A 25,037-nucleotide genomic window follows, 5' to 3' on the forward strand; every position below is an offset into this window, starting at 1 on the left:
TTTTAGATAAAAAAAAAAAAAGACGCACGCAAAACAGTAACCCAAATGTGTCTGCTGTTCACTGCTGAATTAAACACTATCCATCTTTTATCTTTGTAGTGTTTGCATGAATGTAGAAAACCTGAACTCTTCGTGAACTTTCTCCAACACGGGATGTGCAGAATGAGGTTTGCCTACAAGGTCTACAAGATAGGAAAATACGTTCTTCTAAAAATACAGTCATCTGACGTGTTAATGACCAGCAGCGGTTCTGGAACCTTCACTGACCTTTTATATTTCCCCTTTACATCGCTCCCTCTGTCTGCTAAAGCTCGACACGATCTTAATGCGCTCCTCTCTGCGTTATAAGCCTCGGGGCAATCTCGCTACCCTTTTGACTTGATTGGACAGAGGCTCGTCTTTACTCCACGTCCAATGATTTATGACGTCACGACGCTTCACACGTCCTCGCCCGGTTCGTGACGCAGTCCAGCTCTTCCTCCTGGACGTCCTCTTCCCGTGGGCTGTTCCGGATGAGACACCTCCCTCCCTCCGCCCCTCTGATCCTCTTATCAGCGAGTAAGCGGCCAAGATGGATGTTGTAAACCAGGTAAGGCTGTGGAAGGGGGGTGGGGGGGAGAAATTATCTATTTAATTGTTGTTTTGTTCGGTTGGTAATGTTCATTCAATTTGCCTTATTTTCCTTTTTCGTGCGCTCAAAGTAAGATGCTGTTTTGCCACAGATCCGCAGACCTCAAGGTTTTTAATGCAGTGCTTTCGATTACCTTGGAGTCGAAGTTGTCATTTATGCATTCATCTCAAAAGATTTGCAGCGGTGTAAAGGCAAGACAGAACGCAATGTAAGTGGACAATTTTCCACCACTGATGCTGCAGTCGATATGATGGAGCGGTCCGCTGACAGTCCCAAAAATGTGTAGGATGTCCAGAGATTACTGCAGCGATGACATTTAGCAACGGGAACAGAGGATGTAGCCTATTATCTCCAGGGATTCGGCTAATTGATTTAGACTGCTCGCATCTCAATTAGCCTGCTGTTGCTAAGATAACAAACATGATTCATTTCCACGGCCCTCGATGTGTTCGGATAGCCGCAGTAGGCCCAGACACAGAGGACGGTCTCCTGCATCTCTCCATGACCACGAGCAGCTCATTTCTCAGAGAGCTGATGGGCTCTATATGACAAAGCCAACAAGGCTTCCCTGAGAAATGAACAAAGAATCAGTCTGTCAGACTGCTCTCAACATGAATTTTGTCAGTACATGCGTCATCTCTTTAATGTGGATGTTGAGAGAAACAATGAGGATGAAAGTAGCCCCTCAGCCTGAGACAGAAAGCTAAAACATCACTGCTGCTTGTTTCCAGTGCGGCCATTTATTGATGCAAACAGGGACACAGCGCCTTCTTTGCGGTGTCGCATTCACCTGCGCACAAATGCTTCCTCTGTTTTGCCTCGTCAATTACACAGATTTCGCGAGATTTCCTCGCAAATTACGGTAATATAAAAAAGACAGCTGTGAAGTGTGTAGCGAGAGAGCAGAGAAAACAGTCGCTTAATCAGCTTTAAAGTGTAATTGTAATGCTGGCAGGAGCTCTCTCTCTCACACACACACACACACACACACACACACACACACACACACACACACACACACACACAGGCTACATTATAGTGTAATTATTAAAATGACTGTATAGTGGGCCTAGTTGTACAGCATCTCAAAGGCCCACAAAACATGCCAGCTGTGACAGTGTTGGCAGATATTTGCCACATATAACAAACACCTGCAGGTGCCAGCAGTAGTCCAGGTCTGTGGGCTATACATGTGACTGAGGTAATTGGGTTAATTTTTTTGAATCAGCTTCATCATATCATCATCATCATCATGCCTGGTCTGCTGAGAGAGGCTGATTAGTGAGAGTCAGTGTGTTTGTTTTTTTAAGCTCTGCTAATTGATGATTTTTTTTTGTTTTGGCAGTTGGTGGCCCAAGGGCAATTCACGGTACTCAAACAACCGTTGGGATTTATCAAAATTCTACAGTGGGTAAGTTCTCCATTTAATAGGTTCTATTGCATGAGTTGTTTCCATTTTAATAAAAAATAAATCACAGAATGGACTATTGTTATCGAGCTTTTATCATTTGCAATAAATAACGCTGACATGCCCCTAACTGACAGATTTGTGACCTTCTGTCACACAGAGGCCATAAAGCTGCATGAGGCTTAATAATGGATGGGACGCTACACTCTTAGAAAAAAATAAGGTTCAACGTTGAACCTTCTCTCACGAGGGTTTAACATCAGACATGTCTGTCTTTTCTCTAGAAAAATCACATCAACTCCACTATAACGTCTTATAATGTTTACTCTCTTGAATGTATTCAAATGATGAGCTTAACATAGAGGAGTCTGTAGTATACTGCCCCAGCAGCAGGCCTGAGCAGGACACACCAGCTGGATGTGTTACATCACTATTGTAGTAACACAATGTCAGTCCACTGAGGAATATGATGACAATTTGTCAAATCCTTCTTGGAGGACATGACCTCTGCATACTAGAACACTTCATTACTTCTATTTCATGGGTTCAGTCTCCTCCACCACATGATGGAGCCAGAACGACTCATTTATTAGTTTATGTATAAAGACAGTATAGCTTAAATAGATTCACTGAATTATTTAATTTAGCTCCAATTGTAAAAATGTCTGCATCTGAAAGATATTTATTTTATTTTTATTTATTTATTTATCTTTTTTTGGGGGGGGGGGGGGGGGGGTGATGCACATTGTAGCTTGTCTATAATCTGACAAATAATTCTAAAATTTTCATTTTCACTGATAAATTAATCTAGTTCCATTTAAGGTTGAAACAATTAGGTGATTAATCAATTACCAACTATTGTTCTAATCGATTTTATATTTTATACCCTGGGTCCAGCTTCTCCAATGTGAGGGTTTACTGTTTGTTTTTTTTGTCTTAAATGCTCCTAAAATGATAATCTTTGGTGTTTTGGTCTGTTGCTCGCACACAACCAATATGAAGCCACCAACTTGGGCTTTACTAAATCGGGATGGGCATTTTTTTCACTATTCTCTGACATATTGTAACCCAAAGGATCCATCCATTAAATGGGAAATAATCAGCAGATTAACGGATAATGAAAATAATTATAGTTGCAGCTCTAGTTACATTCATGTTGATCGATCCAAGAGCAGTTAGAGACATTTCTACAAGATTAGACATGAAGTATGTCACAGATATCCTCATATAATAGAGCAGGCTCATACTGAAGAGGCTGCAAGGTTACTACTGGTGCCTCTCTATTGCAGTTTTTTTTCCCTCTACAGCTGGGGCACCACAGTGGTGGGAATAGTGGTACTAATTACCCACACAGGCCCCGCAGCTAAGGGAGGGCTTCTTGTGTCTTTTCCTTTCTTATGTGATGTTATGTAAAACCTAGAGGTGATGCTATGAACTGGTTCAGGTTTGTGGTTCCTCTTATAGCTGCAAGTGTAAATTATCAACAGTGGGTATAGTCATTTCTACAGCTGCAACTATTTTGATAATCAAGTCATCATTTTTTGTCATTATCTAAGCACAAATGTCCACATTTTTCTTGTTCTGGCTCCTCAAATGTGAGGATCTGATGCTTTTCGTTGTCATATATGATAGTGCACTGAATATCTTTGGGGGTTTTGAAGCTCTAACAAAACAAGCTATATGAGGAGGTCACCTTCGACTTTCTTTTTGCACATTTCTGACATTTTATAAACAAAACGATGAATTGATTAATCAAGCAGATAATTGGCAGATTAAATAAATGTAAGTTGCAACCCTAATCATTTTAATTAGTTCTATGTTCCTCATTAAATATGTGCTATGTAATTATGCATACATTTTGGGAGGGTAGATGAGAAGTCAATTGAGGAGGGGATGCCCTTCCTTCACACAGGTACCTTAATTGTTAGCATCACCCCTGATCTTCGGTATGAGAACGCACAAAAAAAAAAGAAAAAGAGTCCCACACTGTGATGGGCTCTGCAGATATATGCTAGAGAACAGTCAGAGGCATGAGTGTACTGCATGACTCTGTAGTCCTTCCCTGGAGCTGTTTGAGTGTGCCAGCACCTCATCACTGCTTCCAGCAAGCCAAGCACCAATCAGGAGCCCTGCTCAAGAGGCCAGGGCCCATGAATCATCTTTCAGAAGGGCTTGCGTTCCTCAGCGTCAGACTAGAGGAGGAGCTGCTGGAGCTGGTGCTCTTTCTGGATTAATATGGGCATACACAACCAGCAACACAGTGTTTTTTAGGAGGGGAGAGAGGAGCCTCCCCCTCTTTCCGTGGAAAAGGCAGCAATGAAAAAGATGCTTCTGTATAGTCGAATCAAACCTTTTTTGGATTTTTGTTGCGGTCAGTGTGTGGCGAAAGGCTTTTTTTTTTATTGGTCAGCAGTGTTCATATTCATATATTTAAATTAGAGAGATGACAGTAAATGGATTGGATCAGTTGAGACCAGTCGAGGATGAGGGTTAAAGGTGTGTGACTTAAAGATCACGGGAACATTTGATGAAAAAAAATATGTGAGATCTAAACAGCGTTCAATATGTGTGACTCATGTAGCTTTGCCCACCTCCCCGCCCCCCCCCCCCCCACTCTCTCTCTCTCTCTCTCTCTCTCTCTCTCTCTCTCTCTCCCCGGGGAATAGTGCTGACAAAGCCTTGATTTGATGGATGTTGGAAGACATTGAGCACCCAAAAAAAGCTGATGTGGAGCTCAACCACAGAGTACACAAACAGCCTCCTGCCTTCACCGCTACAGAGTGGCACTGTTGAATGTAATCTGCATACAAATTTCTGACTCATACAGAGCCTGTTTGTGAGAACATGAAGTAAGAGCCTTATTCACGTTGCGGTAATCCCTAATGTGTAATAAAGGCTGTTGATTTTGTTGTGTAGCTCAGGGGCTCTTACTCTGCAGACGCTTGGTGACTGTCTATGGTTATTACTCCAGGGCCTCTGGTGAAGGCTCACACAGCTTGTGTTTATTTATGTGCTTTTGTACTTTTGGCTACATGTCGGCATGTAAGGAGCTGCTAACCCTCCTACAAGATTGTGTGTCAATGTTTTAGTTGCATATGAACCAGGAAATCATTTAATATTTTTGCAAGATAAATTGTCCGGGTCTATTTATCAGCTGATATTATCTTATTGCAGATATATCGGTATTTGCATAAATGTTGGCCGATAACTAACAAGAATTTGCAGTACAGAAATACAGAAAATAATAACTAATACGAGCAGAATAAGGATCCAAAAAGTCTTTCAAAAATCTATATCTAAAAATGTTAATGTTATATATTTATGTAAAAATTAAATTAAAAAAATATCGTCCAATGTATCTTTAAAGAATTTTTGTACTTTTCAGATATTAATCCAGCTCTCCAGTTGGTGCTTTTATTGATCAGTGGATCAGTTTTTACAGAGACATAGATTGTGAAAAAAAGCCATAGCAGACAGATCGTTTGTGACTGAGTGTGTGAGATTGTGTATCTTCTCAGCACAGAAGAGCTGACAACCATCCAGCATACCAGGAGGGTTAGAAACCAGCCTCTGCCTCCTCGCTGTGTGATGCTGCCAATAGTGTTACCATGGCACCTAACACTCAGTGTGCCACCATTTCTTTTCTCAGTGTGGCTGGCCCTCATCTTCCTCCCCCATCACTCCTCCTTGCACTCATCTATCACCATAAAAGTACAACTCTTAATTGTGGTTTGGCGCCACCCATTTAGATCCATTTTCCTTACGACTGGTTTTTAGTGATGCCGGTGTCTGGTGGTCCACCACCTTTGGTTTGCACTGAAATATCTCAAGAACTATTGGATGGATTGTTGTGAGATTTGGTGTCTGTGAGATTTGGTGTCTCCCTCAGGACGAATTGTTACAGCTTTTGGTGATCCTTTAAGTGCCATCATCAGTTGAAAAAATTCAAATGGTCCAATACTTTGGTTTATGATCAAATACCTGCAAAACTAATGTCATATCCATCAGCCTCAGTGTTTAGTGTTAGCGTTAGCATGCTAGCGTGCTAAACTAAAATGGCAAATATCATTGACTGATTATTATTACTCATGTCAGTGTGATCCAAATCCATTGACTTATACTCATTGTATCATAGGATGAGTCAGCAGTGTGGCCTGTTGCAGAGATTATCTCTTCACTAGAGAATCCAGCCCTCGTTAGTGTTTCTCCAAAAAGTCTCTGAAGAAGAAGACAGCTGGGCCACAAGATGTTGTTGATATTATGTATTGTATTTTTATTTATAACATTGTATTATATCTTATTGATCCCTCTCATTAAATCTTAACTTCTACCTAACTCAGAGGTATAATGAAAGAATAATATGCACAGGGAGCTCTAAAACCTTTGAACAATCTTAAAATAAAAGCAGTGCCATAAGGTAGTTATACTAAACAGAATAAGATGGATGACATGATATATTTTAGGATAAAATGTACCACAATGCGCACTTTGTGAAGGATTGTGCCGACACGGCAGTTGTGATACGCTGCACATGCTGTAGGTTTTGATTGATTGCACAGCTGCTGCAGCATTACATACTATTATTCTGTTTTGGGGTTTAAAGGGAAAGTACTACGTAAAACACGACTCATTTTTGCACGTCTTTTTAACAGACTGTCCTGAACATGACATCGAGAATAATACGTGAATGGACACCAAAATCAGTCAGTGTCAAAGGTGCAAGTGACATTTCCTGGTTCAGACTGCTGGCACAAACATATAATGAAGCTCAAATATTCCTAAGATTTGCAAGATCACAGTCTATATCACAGTAACATTGTTATAACAATATATCAAGTCTCTTTGTTTTAGTTTGGATTTTAACTCACACTCGAGTCCAGATGGCACAATATTTATTTTTTTTCTTCAGTCTCCCCCCACCCTCTCTCACACACTAATGCTGCCAAGTTCATCACATCTACAGTCATTTGCATTGGTTATTAAAACCTGTTAATTAGCCTTCTGCCAACAATGGGGGAGGGAAGGTGTTTGAGATCTTGGGAGAGGACACTAGAAAATGAAAATAGAAAACCCTGCAGGAACAGAGGAGGATGAGTAAAGCGTACACAATGAGACTCGCTTTAGGCAGCCACAGTGATAATCCAACAAACGAGCCTCTGACTCCCATTAGCTAAAACTGTAAAGTGTGTGTGTGTGTGTTTAGAAGCTCACGTGTCTGGGTGTGGCTTTCTGTGTGTGTTGTTGTGTGTTGTGACTGGCTTAACAGTAGCTTGTTGTTGAGTACTTGGTGACAGATGGTAGAGCACCTCAGTCAGATTAATAGCTGGATTTCCACCCAATCGGCTCTGACCCGCAGCGTAGGGAGGGTGTGGTAAAAATAGTCTGACTTGTCTAATCTGCTGTGTGTGTGAGAGTTTATCTCCACGCATGTCTATTTGTGCCGTGTACATCGGAGGGAGCTGAAGAACAAGACTGAGCTGCGTGCACCCGAAGTAACAGACCCTGAACAAATGCACAATCACTGTTGTACCACAAAATACAAACAAAAAAACTATCAAACATCTACAGAAAACCAATTGAAATGGTAACCATAGCAACAGGTGCAGCCCCTGGCTGTGTAACCTGGTGATAACGCTGCATTGATTTGCACTCTGTGTGCATTTTTCAACAACTCGCTATGATTGGTGGAGCATCAATCTGCTTGAGACATTGCAGGTGGTGACAGCACAGCAGCAGTCTGCAACTTTCAGTGTTAATGGAGCTGTCACCTGTTTTACACTGGCACTCTTTGTTTACATGGTTACATTATCCAAACTAAACTGAAGTACTGGTGAATAAAGTATGTGATCAGCCAGTCATGGAGGAAAGTGTGATTTAAGATAGTCCCTTTGTGTATTCTGTGTTTTTTTTGGGTTTTTTTTACAGTTTGTCGGTGAGATGTCAAAGGTCTTGACAAATTGTCACCGTGTCTTTTCTTTCCTCTTTTCTCCCGCAGATCTTTGCAATCTTCGCCTTCTCGACATGTGGCAGTTACTCTGGCATGTTGAAGATGAGCGTGGAGTGTAAAAACCGGTCGGAGAGTGACCTAGGCATAGAAGTAGAATTTGAATATCCGTTCAGGTACGTCTCATTCAGAGTTACTGTCACCACTGTAGTAGAAATAGGAAATCAATTCAACTGTAGGCTCTTTACAAACTGTAAATGCACATTAAGCACAAGTATCAAAATAAATTACTTAGGAACAAACTCATCTTGTAGATGGTGATGCCAGTTAATATGTTATAGCAAGATCTAATTTTAAAATGAGCTTTTTAGGATTTTATTTATTCCTACAACTTTAGAACATAAAGATGAAAGTGATTCGTCCAGCTTGTGCTCAGTGGCATTTGTTAAAAATGTATACGGTGAACGTATTAAAATGTATATTATATTTTATATTAAAAAAATTGTATATAAAATGTATCCATTTGATAAATTAGCTTCACCTTTGCAAGGAATTAACAAATGGGCCTTTCCTAATTCCTAATTTATACAATAGCTTAGTTAGTTAGCTTAGTTAACAAGCTTTGATTATAATAGGACATTTACCAGGTTTTTGGTTGAAGGAATAGTTGAACATTTTGTGAAATACACTTCACATTCGCACACATTCACTTTCTTGGCGAGATTTAGATGAGAAGATCGATACCACTCTAATATCTACCTGCTAAATATGAAGCTACAGCAGCTATGTGATTAGCTTAGCATAAAGGCTGGAAACGGGAGAACAGCTGACGTTTTTATACAAATTAAATAAATATAAGGTCTTAATTAGTAAGCTTTAGAGGTGCTAGTAGGTGGATGTTGTTACCTTTGGACAGAGCCAGGCTAACTGGTTCCCCTGTTTCCAGTCTTTGTGCTAAGCTAAGCTCCGCTGACTGTCCGCTGACTGTAGCTTCACTTCTAATTAACAGACATGAGAGTGATATCTTCTTATCTAACTCTTGGCAAGAAAGCGAATAAGTGTGATTCCCACAATTTTAAACTACTCCTTTAAAATAGGAGGTCTTCAGCGGTATTTTGGTATGGATTGCATTAATCATTTTTACACTAACTTACTGTAATCAATAATCAATGAAAAGTATAAAAAATCTCCGACACTGATCAGTGATATCACAAGGTGTCTCACATATGAGAACTCAATCACCATTTACCTTTTTTTCTTAGCTCTTCTTGCACTTTCTCATTTCTCTCTTCATCTTTCTGTTGCTGTTCTCAGGCTCCATCAGGTTTACTTTGATGCCCCCACCTGTAAGGGAGGGAAGCCTGAGCGTCTATTCCTCGTCGGGGACTACTCCTCCTCAGCTGAGTTCTTTGTCACCATCGGTGTCTTTACCTTCCTCTACTCTATGGCAGCCCTCTCTGTATACTGTTTCTTACTGGAGAAGTACCGTGAAAACGCCAAGGGGTGCAGGATTGTGAGTTTGTTTATGCCTTATACATATGATACAAGACCATGTTGTTGGTCTGGTGTTACAATTCATATTTACTTGATGCTGTTTGTAGTAAAAGTGATCATGTATCATGCTGTCTTGCTGATCTCCAGGATTTTGTTGTGTCAGCGGTATTTGCCTTCATGTGGCTGGTGTCCTCATGTGCTTGGGCTAAAGGCCTGTCTGATGTGAAAACAGCCACCGATCCAGAGAGGGTCATCACTTTCATCGAAGCCTGTGAAGAACAAGAGAATCGCTGCCGTGAAGTCTATGACCCCAAGGTCTCCGGCCTCAACACTTCTGTGGTAGGTCCCTGATGCTTCACACTGAACAAAACTCTATAAAGAGTTGACAGGAGAACAGAAACAGCAAATATCTAAACTCATTTCTCCAAACACCTCTCTGCTCCACAGGCTTTTGGCTTCATCAACCTGATCCTGTGGATAGGAAACCTGTGGTTTGTGTTCAAGGAGACCGGCTGGATGGCTGCCTTCTCTGGAACATACGTCCCATCACAGGAAAAGCAGCCCGCCCCTGAATCCTTTGACCAGGGAGGCTATGCCCAGCAGGATCCCTACGCCGGCTCCCAGGGAGGGTACCAGCCCGAATATGGCCAGCAGGGAGCCTACACTGAGGAAGGAGGATACAGTCAGGGCTATGAGCAGCAGCCCACCTCCTACTCTAATCAAATGTGAGCCTGTCCAGCCAAACCACAGCTGCAGAATGGTGAGTGTAAACATATGTGAAACATATCAACTGGTTATAATAGGTTAATTGTGTGTGGCTGTATTTATGAGGCTTACAATGATATCTGCTGGATATCAACCTAACATTAATTTCATTTTTTTTTGTCCAGAACGCACCTTTTGCTTGCTATTTCTCGGGCACGTGATCAGAAAGTATGGGCAGAGTTCTACTTCTATTCAGATGACACACAATCAATCACACAGACACACAAGCCAATCCTCTTCACTCTCTTGAATCACATTAAGATGCACCGTTAACTTCCTTAAAATCAAACTGAATGTTCTTTTTATTGACAGTGGCTTATAGCACAGAAAACAACCTGAACCTTCTTACTGATACTATGAATAAATCAGTAGCCCTACAATCTCAGCTGTACATTTTTCTTTGGTATTTAGAAGGCAAATGAGATTCCAGAAAAACAGCATTGTTTTTTTTTTACTTTAAAGATAGGTTCACATATTTTCAAGTCTGTCCTAAAACACTAATCGCTGCTCAAATGTACATTAAAAGATATATTGGTCGAGGTAGTTGTTACCTCGTTGTTACCTTCTGAAGGTAGTTGTCCATACTGGCAGTGAAGAGATCCCTTTCTCCTTTCTTACTCCAAGTGGGCATCTTCCGAAATGTCCTTTTGATAGAAAATTGCTTCTTTTGTGTTACTATTGCTGAACACAGTGTCTGAGGAAACACAACGAGGGACCTTTGTACTAAGAAGACACTCGCTTTATTAGCATCATGTGAACTTAAAGCGACTGTAATCAGTATTTTTACAACAACAATGTATCAAATAGTAATGTGAAAACAATGTGACAATGTGAAAGGGGGTGACTGCGAGTGACAAACCTACAGAGAAATATCACCCGAGTTTGAATTAGCGACTAGCTGGTGAACATAGTAGAGCATTCAGCAGCTATAAAGCCAAATATTTCCCTCAGGAGTTGGTAGAGACCAAAAACAGAGCTAATAGAGAGTGAATACGCATACATACAGTGCCATTTTACAGGCATGACTATGGTTACTAAATATCATCAGAGGAGCAACTTCGAAAAGCATTTTAAAAGTGTCGGTATATCAACTTTTAACGTCCCATATTTGTTGAGCCAAAGCTTTGTTTATATATTCAACATGCAATTTGTGTGTTTAACATTTTCCTTCCCTTTTGTCTCTCTCTTCTTGGCCTCTTTTACTCTACCCAGGGTGACATTGTGATTTTGGAGTGTGGCTCTTGACCACCGCATTTCCACTCTCCTCTGTTTGTCTGTTTGTGTATCTGTGAGTTGACAGGCGGAGGGAGGGAGCCATGGAGGGCAGGAACTGGTGGGGTCATGGGGAGGGGGACACCACAGGGGAAATGGGTCTTTGCTGTAACATGATGTTTATTCTCGTGATGTATTTAACTGTAGAAGACAACAGAGGATTGTCTGTTTGGTTATACGAGAAAAACTTGAATACAAATACCAAAACATTCGTTGACGAACATTTAAGAGAAATCTTGTAATGGAAAAGACTTACATTTATGGAGAAAAAAAAAAATTGTAGTAATATTAAACTTGGGAGAATGTATTTGTCTGTGCTGTGTAAATATCAACATGCTGATATATATGATTATATGTACACAGTTGAATAATTGTGCACTCCATAAAAGTTGTTATACAACAAATGTTGAGCACAGAGTTATTCAATTGCATTTACTTTGGTTCTGTTTAGGAGCTCACATAGTTTAGCCTTTGCCCTTCAATCCCCTTAAATTATTCATATACCATAATGTTTTCATTTATTCATTTCAGAGTCTATAAAAATCTCTTTTTTTTTTTTTTTAAACCTTTTTAAATTTGAGATTTATAAAAAGGGGGGGGGGGGGCTGTTGAAAATATGATGGCAAATGTTGAAAGAAAAACAGAATTATCAATATATAAAGTGAGCAGAGTAATTTATAGTAATAACAGTGAATATGTGGTTAGCAGGTTTTACGTATGGTGTTTCAATGTTATGTTTTTATATATATTTTTCCATCAAATATCACTATCAAGCGAGGATGAACTCTTCTGATACACACAACATTTTAAATCCTGACGTATAAGATCAAAAATTGCATCAGGTTAAGAAAATTAGTGAGCATGGTAGCATTTCATATTTGCTGTGCTGTTTCAGAAACCGCTATAGTGTGCTATCAGTATGAACATTGTGAATCGGGGCAGTGAACAACAGATTTAGCGATGTGTGTGTTTGTTTATTTGTTTGGATTTATGTAATGGGATCAAACTAATGTTGTCAATGAATCCTCGTCCTGTTTTGATCGCCTGTTATGTGGTCCGGAAAGTTGTAAGACAGAGTCATATAGTTTTTTAACTGGTGTTTCTATTCTATCACACTGTAATCAGTGACATACATACTCACGTTAACATTAACTGTAGGCAGATGAGAATAAAGTATATTAAAGGACTAAACACATATTATGAGGCGATCTGAACAATATGTCTCCATATATACTTCTCTTGCATCCTCAATTTCCTTCTTTATCCCTTCTGTTTCTAAAGGTAAATTTTCTGCATGCATCCTTATAACCTAAAGCATCCCTAAACATATTTGAGAGGCTGAGGCTTAAAGCTGCAGGAAGGTTAGACTACACAGTAATACCGTGCTATGTTTGATCCATCATAGTGGTTACTGCACAGCACATACAGCAGCTCTGCTATATTCTACTCAAAGCCCAAAGTAAGTGCTGCAATAGTTACTTTTTTCCAGATATAAATACCTATCCTACTGCCAATCCTCTGTTTGGATATACAAGATCGTGTTTGCCAAATGGTTAGAGATGTGTCTTGATTGGTAGTTTTACTTCCACAGACCTCATCGGGATGAATTGTTGTCCATCTCCAGTATATATCGATCCATTGCACAGCCTTGGATTCACTCTTTTTTTTTTTTTTATCAGGGTTATTTGATTCAGGCGATGTAGAAGCACCTGGCTTTCTCTCTTCCTCTAGTCCCCCCCCCCCTCCACATGTTTTTTTCTTCTCTCTCTGTCTTTCTCTCTCTTTCACTGTAGCTCTTATAAATATGCTGAAATGAAATATACTCTGTCGTTAGTGGTGAATGATGTCTTGTGATACTCTCTCTACGCCCTTGGATAGTGCTGTGTTTATTGTGTATGATGTATTCATATTAGTATTTAAGTCAGAGAAAAATAATATCCAAGACTCTCCAGAATTCTGCTGTATTCTTATTATATGGGATCCATGTGAAACAAAAATGAAATAAACCCTAAATTATTCTGTTGAAGGTTAAAATGTGTACTTCTGTTCATATGCTGATTGCTTGTTTGTTTACTAAAAGTATGTTTCAAAGTGTTAATAATCCATTTTATGAATAAGTTGTAGCAGAAGTAAACACCCATGTTTCTACAATAAATTATGTTCAAAACCTAGCGAAAGGGGTAAGTAAAGCCTTGGAACAAGCCAGACATATTAAGTGATAGTAGCCCAGTGTCATAGAAAAATGCAAATGGTGTTCAGATATTTCGGTAGCTAGCCTATATTTCTGACTACAGCCAACATTTAAACACCATTTCAGGCAGGCTGTGGGTTAGGATGTAGGTTAGTTTGACCAATCTGGGGTTTTGGTGAGGACTCTGCATGGCACTACCTGGTGGTTGGGGAGGTTATTAACTGAAGAGGTTTCCTCAGTCACCTCCCCTCATTTTTGCTAAATTTGAGAATTTATTTCACAATTTTCAAGACGTCCATATAGATAATGCAAGGAAGACCAATATTTAAGAGATAGACAGAGCCTGTTATTATTCCAAAATGCATTGTAGGCACAGTATAGTGCTCCAAGACTCATTATAAGTTCATGAGTTAGTTCATTTGAATTGATTTCTTTTGCCTTTTTGCAGTTAATGGACACTCAAATTAAAGTGTACAGCTCAAGTAGTTTAATGACTATCACAGAGTGGATAATGTTCCTACTGAGTCCTTAGAATCAATAACATAAACATAATAATATATGATGATGTATGTTATAATGTAATACTTCCATGGGGTGGCCTGTGCACACAAAGGTAGAGCCATCTGTTATTAGTGCGCAGGTCTTGTCAGTGGGCCTATGCCTATGTATGTAGCTGCCACAGCAAATGTGTTAAAATACGTTTCCTATTAAAACCTCTCAATGTCTATTTAAATTAACAATATGTAGGCCTGTGTAAGGTATTTCTCACCAACTGAATTCTAAATCACAACCTCAACTGTAAATCTACACAGCTGAAAAAAAAATCATCAACCAATAATTAGGATATGATGCTTTCAACAACTATTGGAAATACCACTGAGTTGAATGGATATAAATAACTGGTTGTGTTAACACCTCACTACAAAAATTACAAGTAATGGACCCTTTAAAAGTGTACTTAAGTACTTCTGAAGTACAGAAGTATTCACAACAAATTGAACTTAAAATATCAAAAGTAAAAGTACTCATTGTCGAGAATGGCCCTTGTCAATGTTATACTGTGATTATCAGAACATGCAGTAATTACTGATGCATTAACAAGTAAGAAGTACTATAATGTTGTAGTAGCTTATTTTAACTACTTTAAATAGTTTTTGGTGGTTTATTCTATAACAATGCGTGTAACATTCATGCACATTTAGACATGTTGCTGCTACACAAGAAAGACAATCTTTGCTTGATTAGCAGTGGTGAAAAGTACCTTTACCCAAGTATTGTACTCTTAGCCCCACCTTTACCAGCTGCAACATTAAAGTGATTCACACAATGAATAAATAATGCATCACTATAATCCAGCAGTATAATATTATTCTGAAATGGGCCATTCTGCATCATGAGTACTTTTACTTTAGTATATAGTATTTTTTGATGCTAGTACTTGTGTATCTTTCCTCAAGTAGAATTTTGAATGGAGGACTTTTACGTGTAACAGAGTATTTCTACGCTGTGGTATTGCTACTAATAGATTTGAGTACTTCTTCCACCACTGTCAGCGTTGGATAGTAACTAAGGACATTTACTCAGGTCCTGTACTTAAGTACAATTTCGAGGTTACTACCTGTTTTAGTTATTAGTTACTAGTTAATTCACAGATTCCGATAATGTATTACTATACTAAATATAATTAACACATACAATGATATATTATTACAGATGTAGCTACATAGCAGTAGGCTATATAAGTAATTAAAATTAGCTCCGCCTTTACAAACTGCAACAATAAAGAGATAAATTAAATGTGTATTTTTATAATACCTTTGCACTTTTACATAAATAAGATTTTGAATGCAGGACTTATGTCTACACTATGGTATTACTAATTTTACTTAAGTAAAATTGATCTGAGTACTTCTTCCACCACTGAGCAGAAGTATAAAGCACAGTACTTAAGTCCTTATTCCACCACTGTGGATTAGCAGCTAAAACATCAGCCACTAAAGAATAACATTTGCAACAGGTGTGTCGAGTTTAAAGAGAAGTCCCTGAAGGCAGCACGGTGCTACAGTGCAAACAGCTCGTTCCCCTTGAGAAAAGTGAAAGCCAACGCCCCACTGTCAGCTCCTCAGCCCGTCCCTCCCTTCTCAAACAGAAAGCAGAGTTTATGTGGAGCTGCTGTGGTCGTGACTGAGCTAAACCAGAGTACATTTCACGGAGACTTTTACATCGGAGACGTTGATTCATCATCATTCATTTCTCGGAGGAAAAAAAAAACCTAGCTAACGTTCAACTGAGCTGCAGCTGTAACGTTAAACACTGGAACCTTTTTCCTTTGGCGCTCGAGACAAGTGTGTTTATTCAAACGCGTGCTGGCGATAAGGCTCTCAAACATACACACGGTATATAATAAGTTAGTTGTTACAGAATGGCTGATACAACCGCGTCCAGTCCCGCTGCTAACTGCGTGGAGAAGCTGAAAAGTTACGTGAAAACCCAAAAAGGGTTTATCCTCGCAGCAGAAATAGTAAGTTGACTGACCTGTGCATCTAACATGTAATTTTTAGCTTCTGTGTTTGAATGTTTACAACTGCTTCCAAAACCTGGTTATAATGTGTTGTGTGTTTAAGTAGCCTGCAACTAATGAATATTTCATACATATTAAAGTGGGTTAATGTAGCCTACATGGTTTTTGCTTTTTCTCACTATTAGACAAGATAGAGGAGAGATATTTCCTTTTTCTGTCACCGATATTCTCTATTTTATTCTTGAAAGCTGTTTTATCTCACTCTTTTTTAAAGCAGTCTTGTCGAGGAATGATAAGCATGTGGCCTGGGGGTTTCCACCTGTCACTTCTGCGCCACTGTTGTCTCATTTGGCACCAAAGAGCCAAATGCTGACCGTTAATGGCAAATGAAAGGTCATAGGGGTTAACTCGACCCAGTTACTCCCTTTTCTACTTATTACCACAGGCTGCATAATATGTGTGGGCAGAGAAGTGGTAGCCCAAATGTGGTGAAGAGAAAATGCAATGTATATCACATTTCTATGAGTATAAAGGCTCATAAGGTGAGTTTCCCCCCCCCCCAACTTTATGTCTTTGCACGTCTGGCTCTAATTTACAGGAATATACTGACAGAGGCGACAATAGAAACATCAGAGCAATACTTCATTCCCAATAATGAGTAAATAAGGTGTGTAGGGTTGAAGTGTTCCAAATACTGGAATAATAAAATCACTTCCTGTCTGTCTGGGAAGACTTTATTTATACTGTCCTTGACCACCGTTTTCACATGATTGCCTTTGTTTGCACTTCACAGCGGTTGCACAGTGTTCTCTTAACACATGACTTACTTTGACCTTAAATACTTTACTTAAGTTCTGCATTTTAAAAGTTTTTGTTTTTTATATCATCTTGCCAGGTACATGCAACAGTATTACTACTTATCTCACAGCTTACAGAGTACTAAAAATGTAACTGTGCTACTGTGTTATTACTATACCAGTTTTAAGAGAGTAAAGTAAGGTTCTGCTCTTATAAACCAATGGACTCATTATAAAGCAGGCTCTCAGATGTTGGTGGTCAGTGGTCCACCCACTGTAAAGTTTTTTCTTTTTTTCTTTTCAGAGGTAATGGAAATTCCAGGCTTCCAGTGTGTAGTTTGTTCCTAAGAAACAATGTGTGAATTGCTTAGCACACATCTTTTGGTGTGCCTTTCACGGAGAGCTTCATTCTTCGCTGGATACACTCAGTAGTTTGTTGTTTCCTCTCCCACTGACTCACGTCTTCACTGGAACCTGATAAACCCTAAAGGAAGTCATCTCTGATGGTGCATATCAGAAATAGTTTACAGTTCAGACTGCAGGGAGATGGATGAGGACGTGAAACAGGAAGACAAATACCATTACTGCTTGTTATGTCCAATCTAATAGGAAATAGGGTGTTTAACCCCAGCAGTCAGGTTTAAATCTTTCAGCTGATAAACCTAAAAGCTAAAGGAATAATTCAGCTGTCAGCAAGTTATGACAGCAAGGCTTCCATGCCTCGTCGAATAACATTTACATTTATTTAGTTTTGTCTTTTAATCTGGCTATCAGAGGCATGGCCATACTTTAGAGGTCGACTGATATGGGTTTTCTCTGGCCGATGCCGATCGTTAGAAATCAGGGTCAGCCGATGGCCGATAAATGCTGCTGATTTATTTTGGCCGATATGTGCTTGTTTTTAAACCTCTATTTGAAAGATAAAATGAAAACACTAATATACACAGAATTTCTCAACAAAACATTTATTGAACACTTCACCAATCTACACTTGTATACTTCAATTAAAAATGTATAATGTAAAAACATACTGTATATTGTATAAATAATATATGAAAAATATATTAAATAAACGAAACAGGTCAGAAGAAAATAAACTTTTGAGAGGATCTTATCTGAGCAGATTTCTGTCATTCAAACAACTCTTAGTTGCCAATTTAATAAAATGAAGGGTTTTATTCGTGCTCGAGTCCATAGATGCAGTTAATGGATACAGGCACGGAGAACTGATGGCTCTGTTAGCAACCATTAGCTCCGTTAGCGGTTAGCTCCAGTTAGCTCCGTTATAGGAGTGGATGAGACTGCCACGGACAGGGGTAACAACCAGACTCTGATAAATGACATTCGGGGAGCTTCCATGTTTGTGGTGTTTTGTACGGTTTCGTTAATACAGTTAATCCCAAGGCAAGAACACCAGCAACATGCTACTGCTAACGGTAGCGTCTGAGCCTGAAGTGACTGTGCGAGACACACGGCGCAGACTTCATGAGGGGAGGGGCTGGAGGCAGCTGGTCTGGGTGCGCTCAAAGCCCGTCTACGGAAAGCCGTTCCACTCCCTATTCAGCCCCATTGTACCGAATTTGGTTGCAGTTCCACCAGAGTTCCACTGGGGGTGATCGCGGTCCAGTGTAAATGAATGGGACTCTATGGAGCTAGACGGCTAAATTTGTCTCTTTCGCCTGATTGTCGTTGAGAAATCTCAGATTTGATTGTAGTTTTTGTAAGTTCAACATGGATTATAGGTCAAAAGTTGACTGGACGAGTACTTGTGTCCTTTCGATTTCTTACAGGTTGAGTCGTTGTTGCCCATAACACGCTAGCATTCTGCTAATGAATGCTGATTGGTCAGTGAAGGACTGATTACGATCGGAGATCCCGCTTGACGGCATCCAAAGCAGAAACAGAATGTCAGAGTGAATATTTCGGCGTTGTCTTTAAAACATTAGCAAACCTCTTTCTAGCACATGTATTAACAAGTAGAGCCTAACCTGTCAGCTGTGTTGTCGATGCTTCGAGAGAACAAAGGAAGTGACTCAGAGCTTGCTGTAAAGCAGTATGCCGATTATGTAAAAAAAATGCCAAGAATCGGTCGACCTCTACCATACTTGAACATGTTTGAAGCTGAACTTGCACCCTGCTTTTAATATTATTATCACATTCTCTTATGACTGGAAACCATTTTTTAGGTTATCTCCTTTTGTTGCAGAATGTCTTAATCAAAAGAAAGGGTTGTGGGGAGAATGACTAGATGATGAGGATAAGAGTGATGAAATGAAACTGAACTTTCCATTTTGCTCTCAACAATCATGGTATACACTTTAGTGAGCAGTGGAAAGTGCTTAAAAAAAAAAATGTAAGTGACTTCCCTAGCAACCGTTGCTGTTTGGTGTGTGTCTGTACCACGGACTAGCCCTTGGCTCTCATGTTGCTGCTGGCTATAATTAGCCTAGCGTTCCCAACTATTTCTATAATTTTTAAAAGAGCAGCTCATTATACTGATGTGAATAGATCCAAGCTCGGATCTTAAAAAGCTGCAAACAGATCCGCCGCTGTAGAAAACATAAAGGTGTCACCATCTCGGAGCCTTTCTTGTTCTGAGAGACTCTTGTGTAGCGGGTGTTTCTCTGTGTGTGATGGCCTCCTCAGTAGCCGCTGCCCTCAGAGCAGCCGACTCTGCCTGCATAAAGTCTCTTTTGTGTAGGACCTTGGCCTCGGCCGCCACGCTACTCTACAGAGGCTGCCTGTGCCTGTCTCTAGAACACATGAACTACTGATACATCTGGCTGGCTGCGCGTTTGTGTAACAGTTGCCGGGGAGTGGAGGGGAAGCAGTAGTGACAGATGTAGGGCTAGTGTCGAGTCAACTACATCATGTGTGTGTCATAGACCGCAGTGATTTGACACTGGCCACTAAGTTATGTGTCTGAGAATAAAACATTGCAATGTGCAAGACGTGCTTTTTTCAAAATATACATTAGAGTCAGAGTCTTATTTATTAAGTAAGCGTTACAAGAATAAATGATTTGACTTGTCACAAGAAAGCAGTGCAAATAAAGGTTGTAGAATGCCAGGTTTCGGTTCAGTGGGTCATATGTAACCACAGTTTCTAATTTAATTCTAACTTTATTATATCTTTAATAGTTGATTTAAGATTCATTTTATGCTCATACAATATGTGCAGAGAAATGCAGGGTGAGAAGAGTAATTATAAGAATTGCAAAAAGAAATATAAATTAAAAAAATTCAAAGCTAGAAAAATAATATAAATATAGGCAATATAAGTATTAATATACTGTGTGTTATTGCAACAATTCGAAAGAAACTTAATTTCCAACTAATTTTAATAATCGTAAGAATTCTTTCTAGCAAATATGCCAAACATTTAATAGTCCCAACTAATCAAATGTGAAAATATGTTTCTTTGTATTAAATGTAATATTTTTCAAATGTATAGACCAAACCATTAATCGATCAATCAATCTGTGAGTTGCATCCCTAAAGTGTATATTGGCACAGTGTGTGGATGGCTGTCCAGTTTTTCCAGTTCATAAAAATGTAGGCCACATGTGTCACAGTTGTAAAGCAATTTTTGCAAATGTGCAGGGCAGTGCAAATGAATTATAAATCCACGTTGGAAAGGACAATACAAGGATGCTGTTTGGTGTCCTCAAGTACACTAAATTGTTAGGTTTAAGGACTTGTACTGTAACTAGCCTACTTGAAATGTCCACTCCTTCACAGCTGTCATGTGTCCGTGTTGTATGAATGCATCTACCCACGCAGTTTGACAGCAGCAAACAATAGCAGTATTGAAAAAGAAAAGGCTGATACTGGTTGAGGGACGTAGGCTGGCTGAGTTTATGATTTTTTTTGCACATTGGCAGCATTTCAGTGTAATGGACTGAGAAGAATGCATGCTGACTTTTTTCCCTCATATGGAAAAATAAGATCTTGATAGAACAAACGCGTGCCGTAAATCTAAGAAGAAAGCAGCATGTGATCGACAGACTGACAGTGTGCATTATAGTCCATCCAGTTGTCTCACCATGCAGAAAATCTTTTTTTTCTTGGCAAAAGCGCTTGTTATTACGTGGATGCTGAATTGGGAACTGACTGGAGTAAATGAAACAATTATGCCTCTGTTGGAGTGATTTACTGTCTGACTGGCCTTGGTTATTAAGTGGACATTTTTCTATTACTGAGCATTGAGATGATTCGTCCTCTCTCAGGTGAATTGCAGCTGTCCTATCAAGTCATCTGTAACGTTTAACAGAAGAAATGTGGGCAGCTATGTTAGTCTTCTGGCATAACCCTGACATACATCAATATCGATACACTGGACTAGATATCGTCTTAGATTTTGTATGATGTACTTATTGTAATATGGCATAAGTGTTGTCTTTTCCTGGTTCTACAGGCTGCATTACAGTAAAGTGATGTCATTTTCTGAACTTACCAGACTGTTCTAGCTGTTCTATTATTTGCCTTTACCCACTAAGTCATTATATCCACATTATTGGGGATTATTTATCTTAAATCTCATTGGTAAAATGTTTTGTAAAAGCACCAATTGTCAACCCTACAATATCGTCGCAATATTGACATTGATGTATATGGTCAAGAATGTCGTGATATCTGATTTGCTCCATATCGCCCAGCCCTACCCTGATGCGTTCTGGGATATCGTCACCATTTTCAAAATCGTTAATCTCTCTGTTTATTGCTTTCCCCCATCCCCTCTTAGTTAATCAGTTTCATTATCATCATCTGCTACGCTGCATCTGCATATGGAGGCTACTCCGCCGTCGCCATCTGCGAGATGATCTTCGCCATGGTCTTCTTCGGCCTCTTCATGATGGAGATGGACAAGCAGATTCAAGTGATCAACTGGGTCTGGACTGTGAGTCCTCTGCATGTCTTAGCACATGATCTTACAGCAAGCACACACACACACACACACACACACACACACTGACGCACACGTGCATAGTTGCACAACAATGCTTCATCTTCTTATTCTCTCTTTTGTGCAGGATCTTTTCCGTGCTGGTATCGGTGCGGTCCTTTACATCATCACTTCTCTGATCTGTGTAATTGGAGGGGCCGGGGACGGTGCTCGTATCGCAGGCGGGGTCAGTTATGGCGCCGTAAACTGAATGCCGAAACTGTTCATGTGCATGTTTTATTGCTTGTTTTGACATCCATTAACTGTTATCAATGAATCTGTTTTGTTGTACAGTACATGTATGCCTAGGTGTGGAAACTGATAATATAGGTGGAAACTGAAACCAACGGGGGTTTTGTAAACGTCTGATGTGTTTGACAAACACAATCTCCAAGGGAACAGTATTCCTAGTATTGGCCATACTACACAATACAGTCAGTATTGAGTAATATGGCCATCTCAAATCATATCTCATGCTACCTTCCTGTTTAAGTCTAGTGAAGACCACAAGACTTTAGTCACGATTTCAGATAGAACTCTCCAGTTGAAACTGAATCCACAGGTCCTTTGGTTCAAGCAGTTCAGGGACTTTGGTGTGAGGAACAGTTTTTTATTATTAATTAACAGGTTTGATTTTATTTTAGCCAGAAATAGGATGCACTTGTTTGACTGACTGATTGATTGCTATTTTTATTTACGTGTCATGCCACTAAGTGGCCCATCCCACACGGAGTTACATGACACAACAGTACAGCTTCCTGTCCAATGTCACAACATTCTCCACTTTGCACAAAACAAAGAACAAATAGAACATACCACAACAGCCACAGTAGTTGGAAAACCTTGGAGGTGAGTCTGGGACGAGAATAGAGTGGCTTCCATTTAGAGTGCACAGGAAAAAGAAGGCAGGGAGGTAGGCAGTTGAAAACACACATACACACACACACACACACACACACACACACACACACTCAGTGCCAAGTTAAAGTAGTGCAGCATACAGCCACGTCTTTCTAGAATACTGAGGTAAATGCAGGAACAAAGTATCAGAGAGTGAAGCCTGCAGTGGCATTGCAATACATTTAAGTTCATATTCAAGTTTCTCACAACACAAACCACCACTCCCGGTCTCTGCTTTTACAATTAGATTAATAGTATATTTCTAATACATTTTGTTTGCATTATCCAACTTTGAGGTGTTTTATGTGACCAGTGAATTTGATTATTTATTATTATTGTGATTCTGATGCTGAGTTGTTGTTTCTTAGGTATTTGGTTTGATCGCTGGTATACTGTTTGCCTATGACACCTACACCATCTTCTTGCAAGTCAAGAGCACCAGGCAGCACACAGCGGCTTCTACCAGTGAGAGCAACAAATGTTTACCCTTATGATACACTCAAAACACGCTCGACATGACAATAAGCTGCTTTATTTCATATGTACAACACCTTGCTTTATCTCCAATGTTTTGCTTTTTTTTTTATACAGATGACGGAGTTTAAACACTCCAAGACACATGTACTTCTGCCAAGAATGCAGCAGAAGAACAAAGAGGAATTCGTGCAGAAGTTAACAAAAGAGGGGATAAGAAAGGACGATGGACAATAAAATGAACAGGTCACAGTTTTATCAATGCTACTGTACGGTGTGAACAGACGAGAGATTCTTTAATGGGCGTGCCCGAGAGGAGGATGACGTAGCCAAAGTGAGTGGTACTGTACATCTGTGCCTACATGTCAAGACATAATCGTGTCTACATGAGGAATTCCCCTCACAAACCTTTACTCCAACCTCAATGTACCACTGATTAAAAAGGGAAAACTGCAAATAACAGGCAATGGATGTCATCAAGCAGCTTGTCTAATACACATCTACTGTTAATGGATTGCTGTAGTAAGAAGTAACTGCCATTTGGACTTTAGGAGTAACTGACACATGAATGGATAGTTAGGAATTGTTTAACATCATAATTATGCACACTTGAGTGTGTGTTTTGTATTTCCAGAGAGGTTTCAAAGCTGGCCAAACATTTCCTTCTCTGTTATTTAATCATTGCTCTTTAGAGTGTTCCCTGGATCTTACAGTGCCTTAAAGTCTCATTCAAATTAACCAGTTCCTTCCTCTTATTCATCTTATATTCTTGAAGTCTAAACATTTGAAGTGGCCTAATCAGCAATCTTTTGACTGTCTTTGTACTAATTAATAAAGGATATATTATATTAATTTATTAATTAGTTTAGTCTTCATCATCAGAGGCGTTAGACGTCCACTAACCATCAACTACGTTTCTTATTGGAATTAGTGTCATCCTCCAGGTTCTACTTTGATTCTTGCTCAGGTTATTTTTTTCTTACATTTGTAATACATTTTTTCAAGGAGCAGAATATTTCTTCTGTTGACATTTTATACAGTCAAGAAGTACAGTCATGTTTTTTTGATGGAGATAGAAAAAGAACAGACACATAGGTGGAATTTTTTTATGTGAATATCACAATTTTAAAAGGTTCTGTAACTGATTCCTCTACCCTTTAGTGGTTATTTATCCAAGTAAGACATTGCCTTATTATTATTTTTTCTAACATGCTTTACAAAAGTCTGCAGTTTGTAATTTCAAAATGCAATGCAGCCTTGCTTTGGGAAATAAAAGCCATTATTACTACAAAGGAAATCTGTTTTTGTCACATATATTGTACACTAATCTTACTACTTAACCATGATGTTTACGGCTTTATTCAACAAAACCATAATCGATTGCATATGTTGCCGGATATACTTATGCTGGAAATTGTCTTCTATCAGATTACCACTAGATGGAAGCAGATTGCTACTAATCTGAAATGAATTGCTTATTTAAAGGTCACTCTGTCCCATCAGCCAACAGTTAGTAAGTATTGCAAAAACATCAACATAGCTATGGTGGTGTTTGCTCCAGTCTCGTTGTTGGTGTTTAGATGTTATCAGGAATTATATTTTTTACACACTCTGCCAGGATTTTTACTGACCTGCAGCATGCATCTGTGATCTCTAATCTCATCTGAAATGTTTCTATTGCAGACAGTTATGCATG

General features: G+C 39.4%; 2 protein-coding genes across 3 annotated transcripts; both read left to right on the forward strand.

Moving 5' to 3' along the window:
- Positions 1-481: 481 nt before the first annotated feature.
- sypb (synaptophysin b) lies at positions 482-13,622 on the forward strand. Of its 2 annotated transcripts, none has more exons than XM_078255597.1 (7): positions 482-589; positions 1,977-2,042; positions 8,035-8,159; positions 9,298-9,496; positions 9,625-9,816; positions 9,925-10,237; positions 10,368-13,622. In XM_078255597.1, exons 1-6 carry the CDS (start codon positions 572-574, stop codon positions 10,204-10,206), a joined length of 882 nt encoding a protein of 293 aa, XP_078111723.1. In that variant the 5' UTR covers positions 482-571; the 3' UTR covers positions 10,207-10,237; positions 10,368-13,622. The 2 variants fall into 2 exon arrangements, with proteins under 2 accessions (XP_078111723.1, XP_078111722.1); XM_078255596.1 differs by having other exon boundaries at positions 11,455-13,590.
- A 2,208-nt stretch (positions 13,623-15,830) lies between these two features.
- On the forward strand, positions 15,831-24,638 carry plp2b (proteolipid protein 2b). The gene is made up of 5 exons (XM_078255600.1): positions 15,831-16,226; positions 21,767-21,922; positions 22,056-22,154; positions 23,236-23,332; positions 23,459-24,638. The coding sequence occupies exons 1-5, from the start codon at positions 16,128-16,130 to the stop codon at positions 23,470-23,472; spliced, it is 465 nt and encodes a 154-aa protein (XP_078111726.1). The 5' UTR covers positions 15,831-16,127; the 3' UTR covers positions 23,473-24,638.
- The last annotated feature ends 399 nt before the right edge of the window (positions 24,639-25,037 follow it).

This window comes from Sander vitreus, chromosome 7 (genome assembly GCF_031162955.1).
Source record: "Sander vitreus isolate 19-12246 chromosome 7, sanVit1, whole genome shotgun sequence".
Classification (NCBI taxonomy): Eukaryota; Metazoa; Chordata; class Actinopteri; order Perciformes; family Percidae; genus Sander; species Sander vitreus.

Bases quoted from the DNA above. Each gene is read 5' to 3' on its own strand.
- sypb (XM_078255597.1), top strand. The intron at 8,160-9,297 runs GTACGTCTCATT...TGCTGTTCTCAG, and splicing joins GAATTTGAATATCCGTTCAG to GCTCCATCAGGTTTACTTTG. The intron at 9,817-9,924 runs GTAGGTCCCTGA...TCTGCTCCACAG, and splicing joins CCGGCCTCAACACTTCTGTG to GCTTTTGGCTTCATCAACCT.
- plp2b (XM_078255600.1), top strand. From the start codon at position 16,128: ATGGCTGATACAACCGCGTCCAGTCCCGCTGCTAACTGCGTGGAGAAG. The intron at 21,923-22,055 runs GTGAGTCCTCTG...TCTTTTGTGCAG, and splicing joins TGATCAACTGGGTCTGGACT to GATCTTTTCCGTGCTGGTAT. The intron at 22,155-23,235 runs GTCAGTTATGGC...GTTGTTTCTTAG, and splicing joins GTGCTCGTATCGCAGGCGGG to GTATTTGGTTTGATCGCTGG.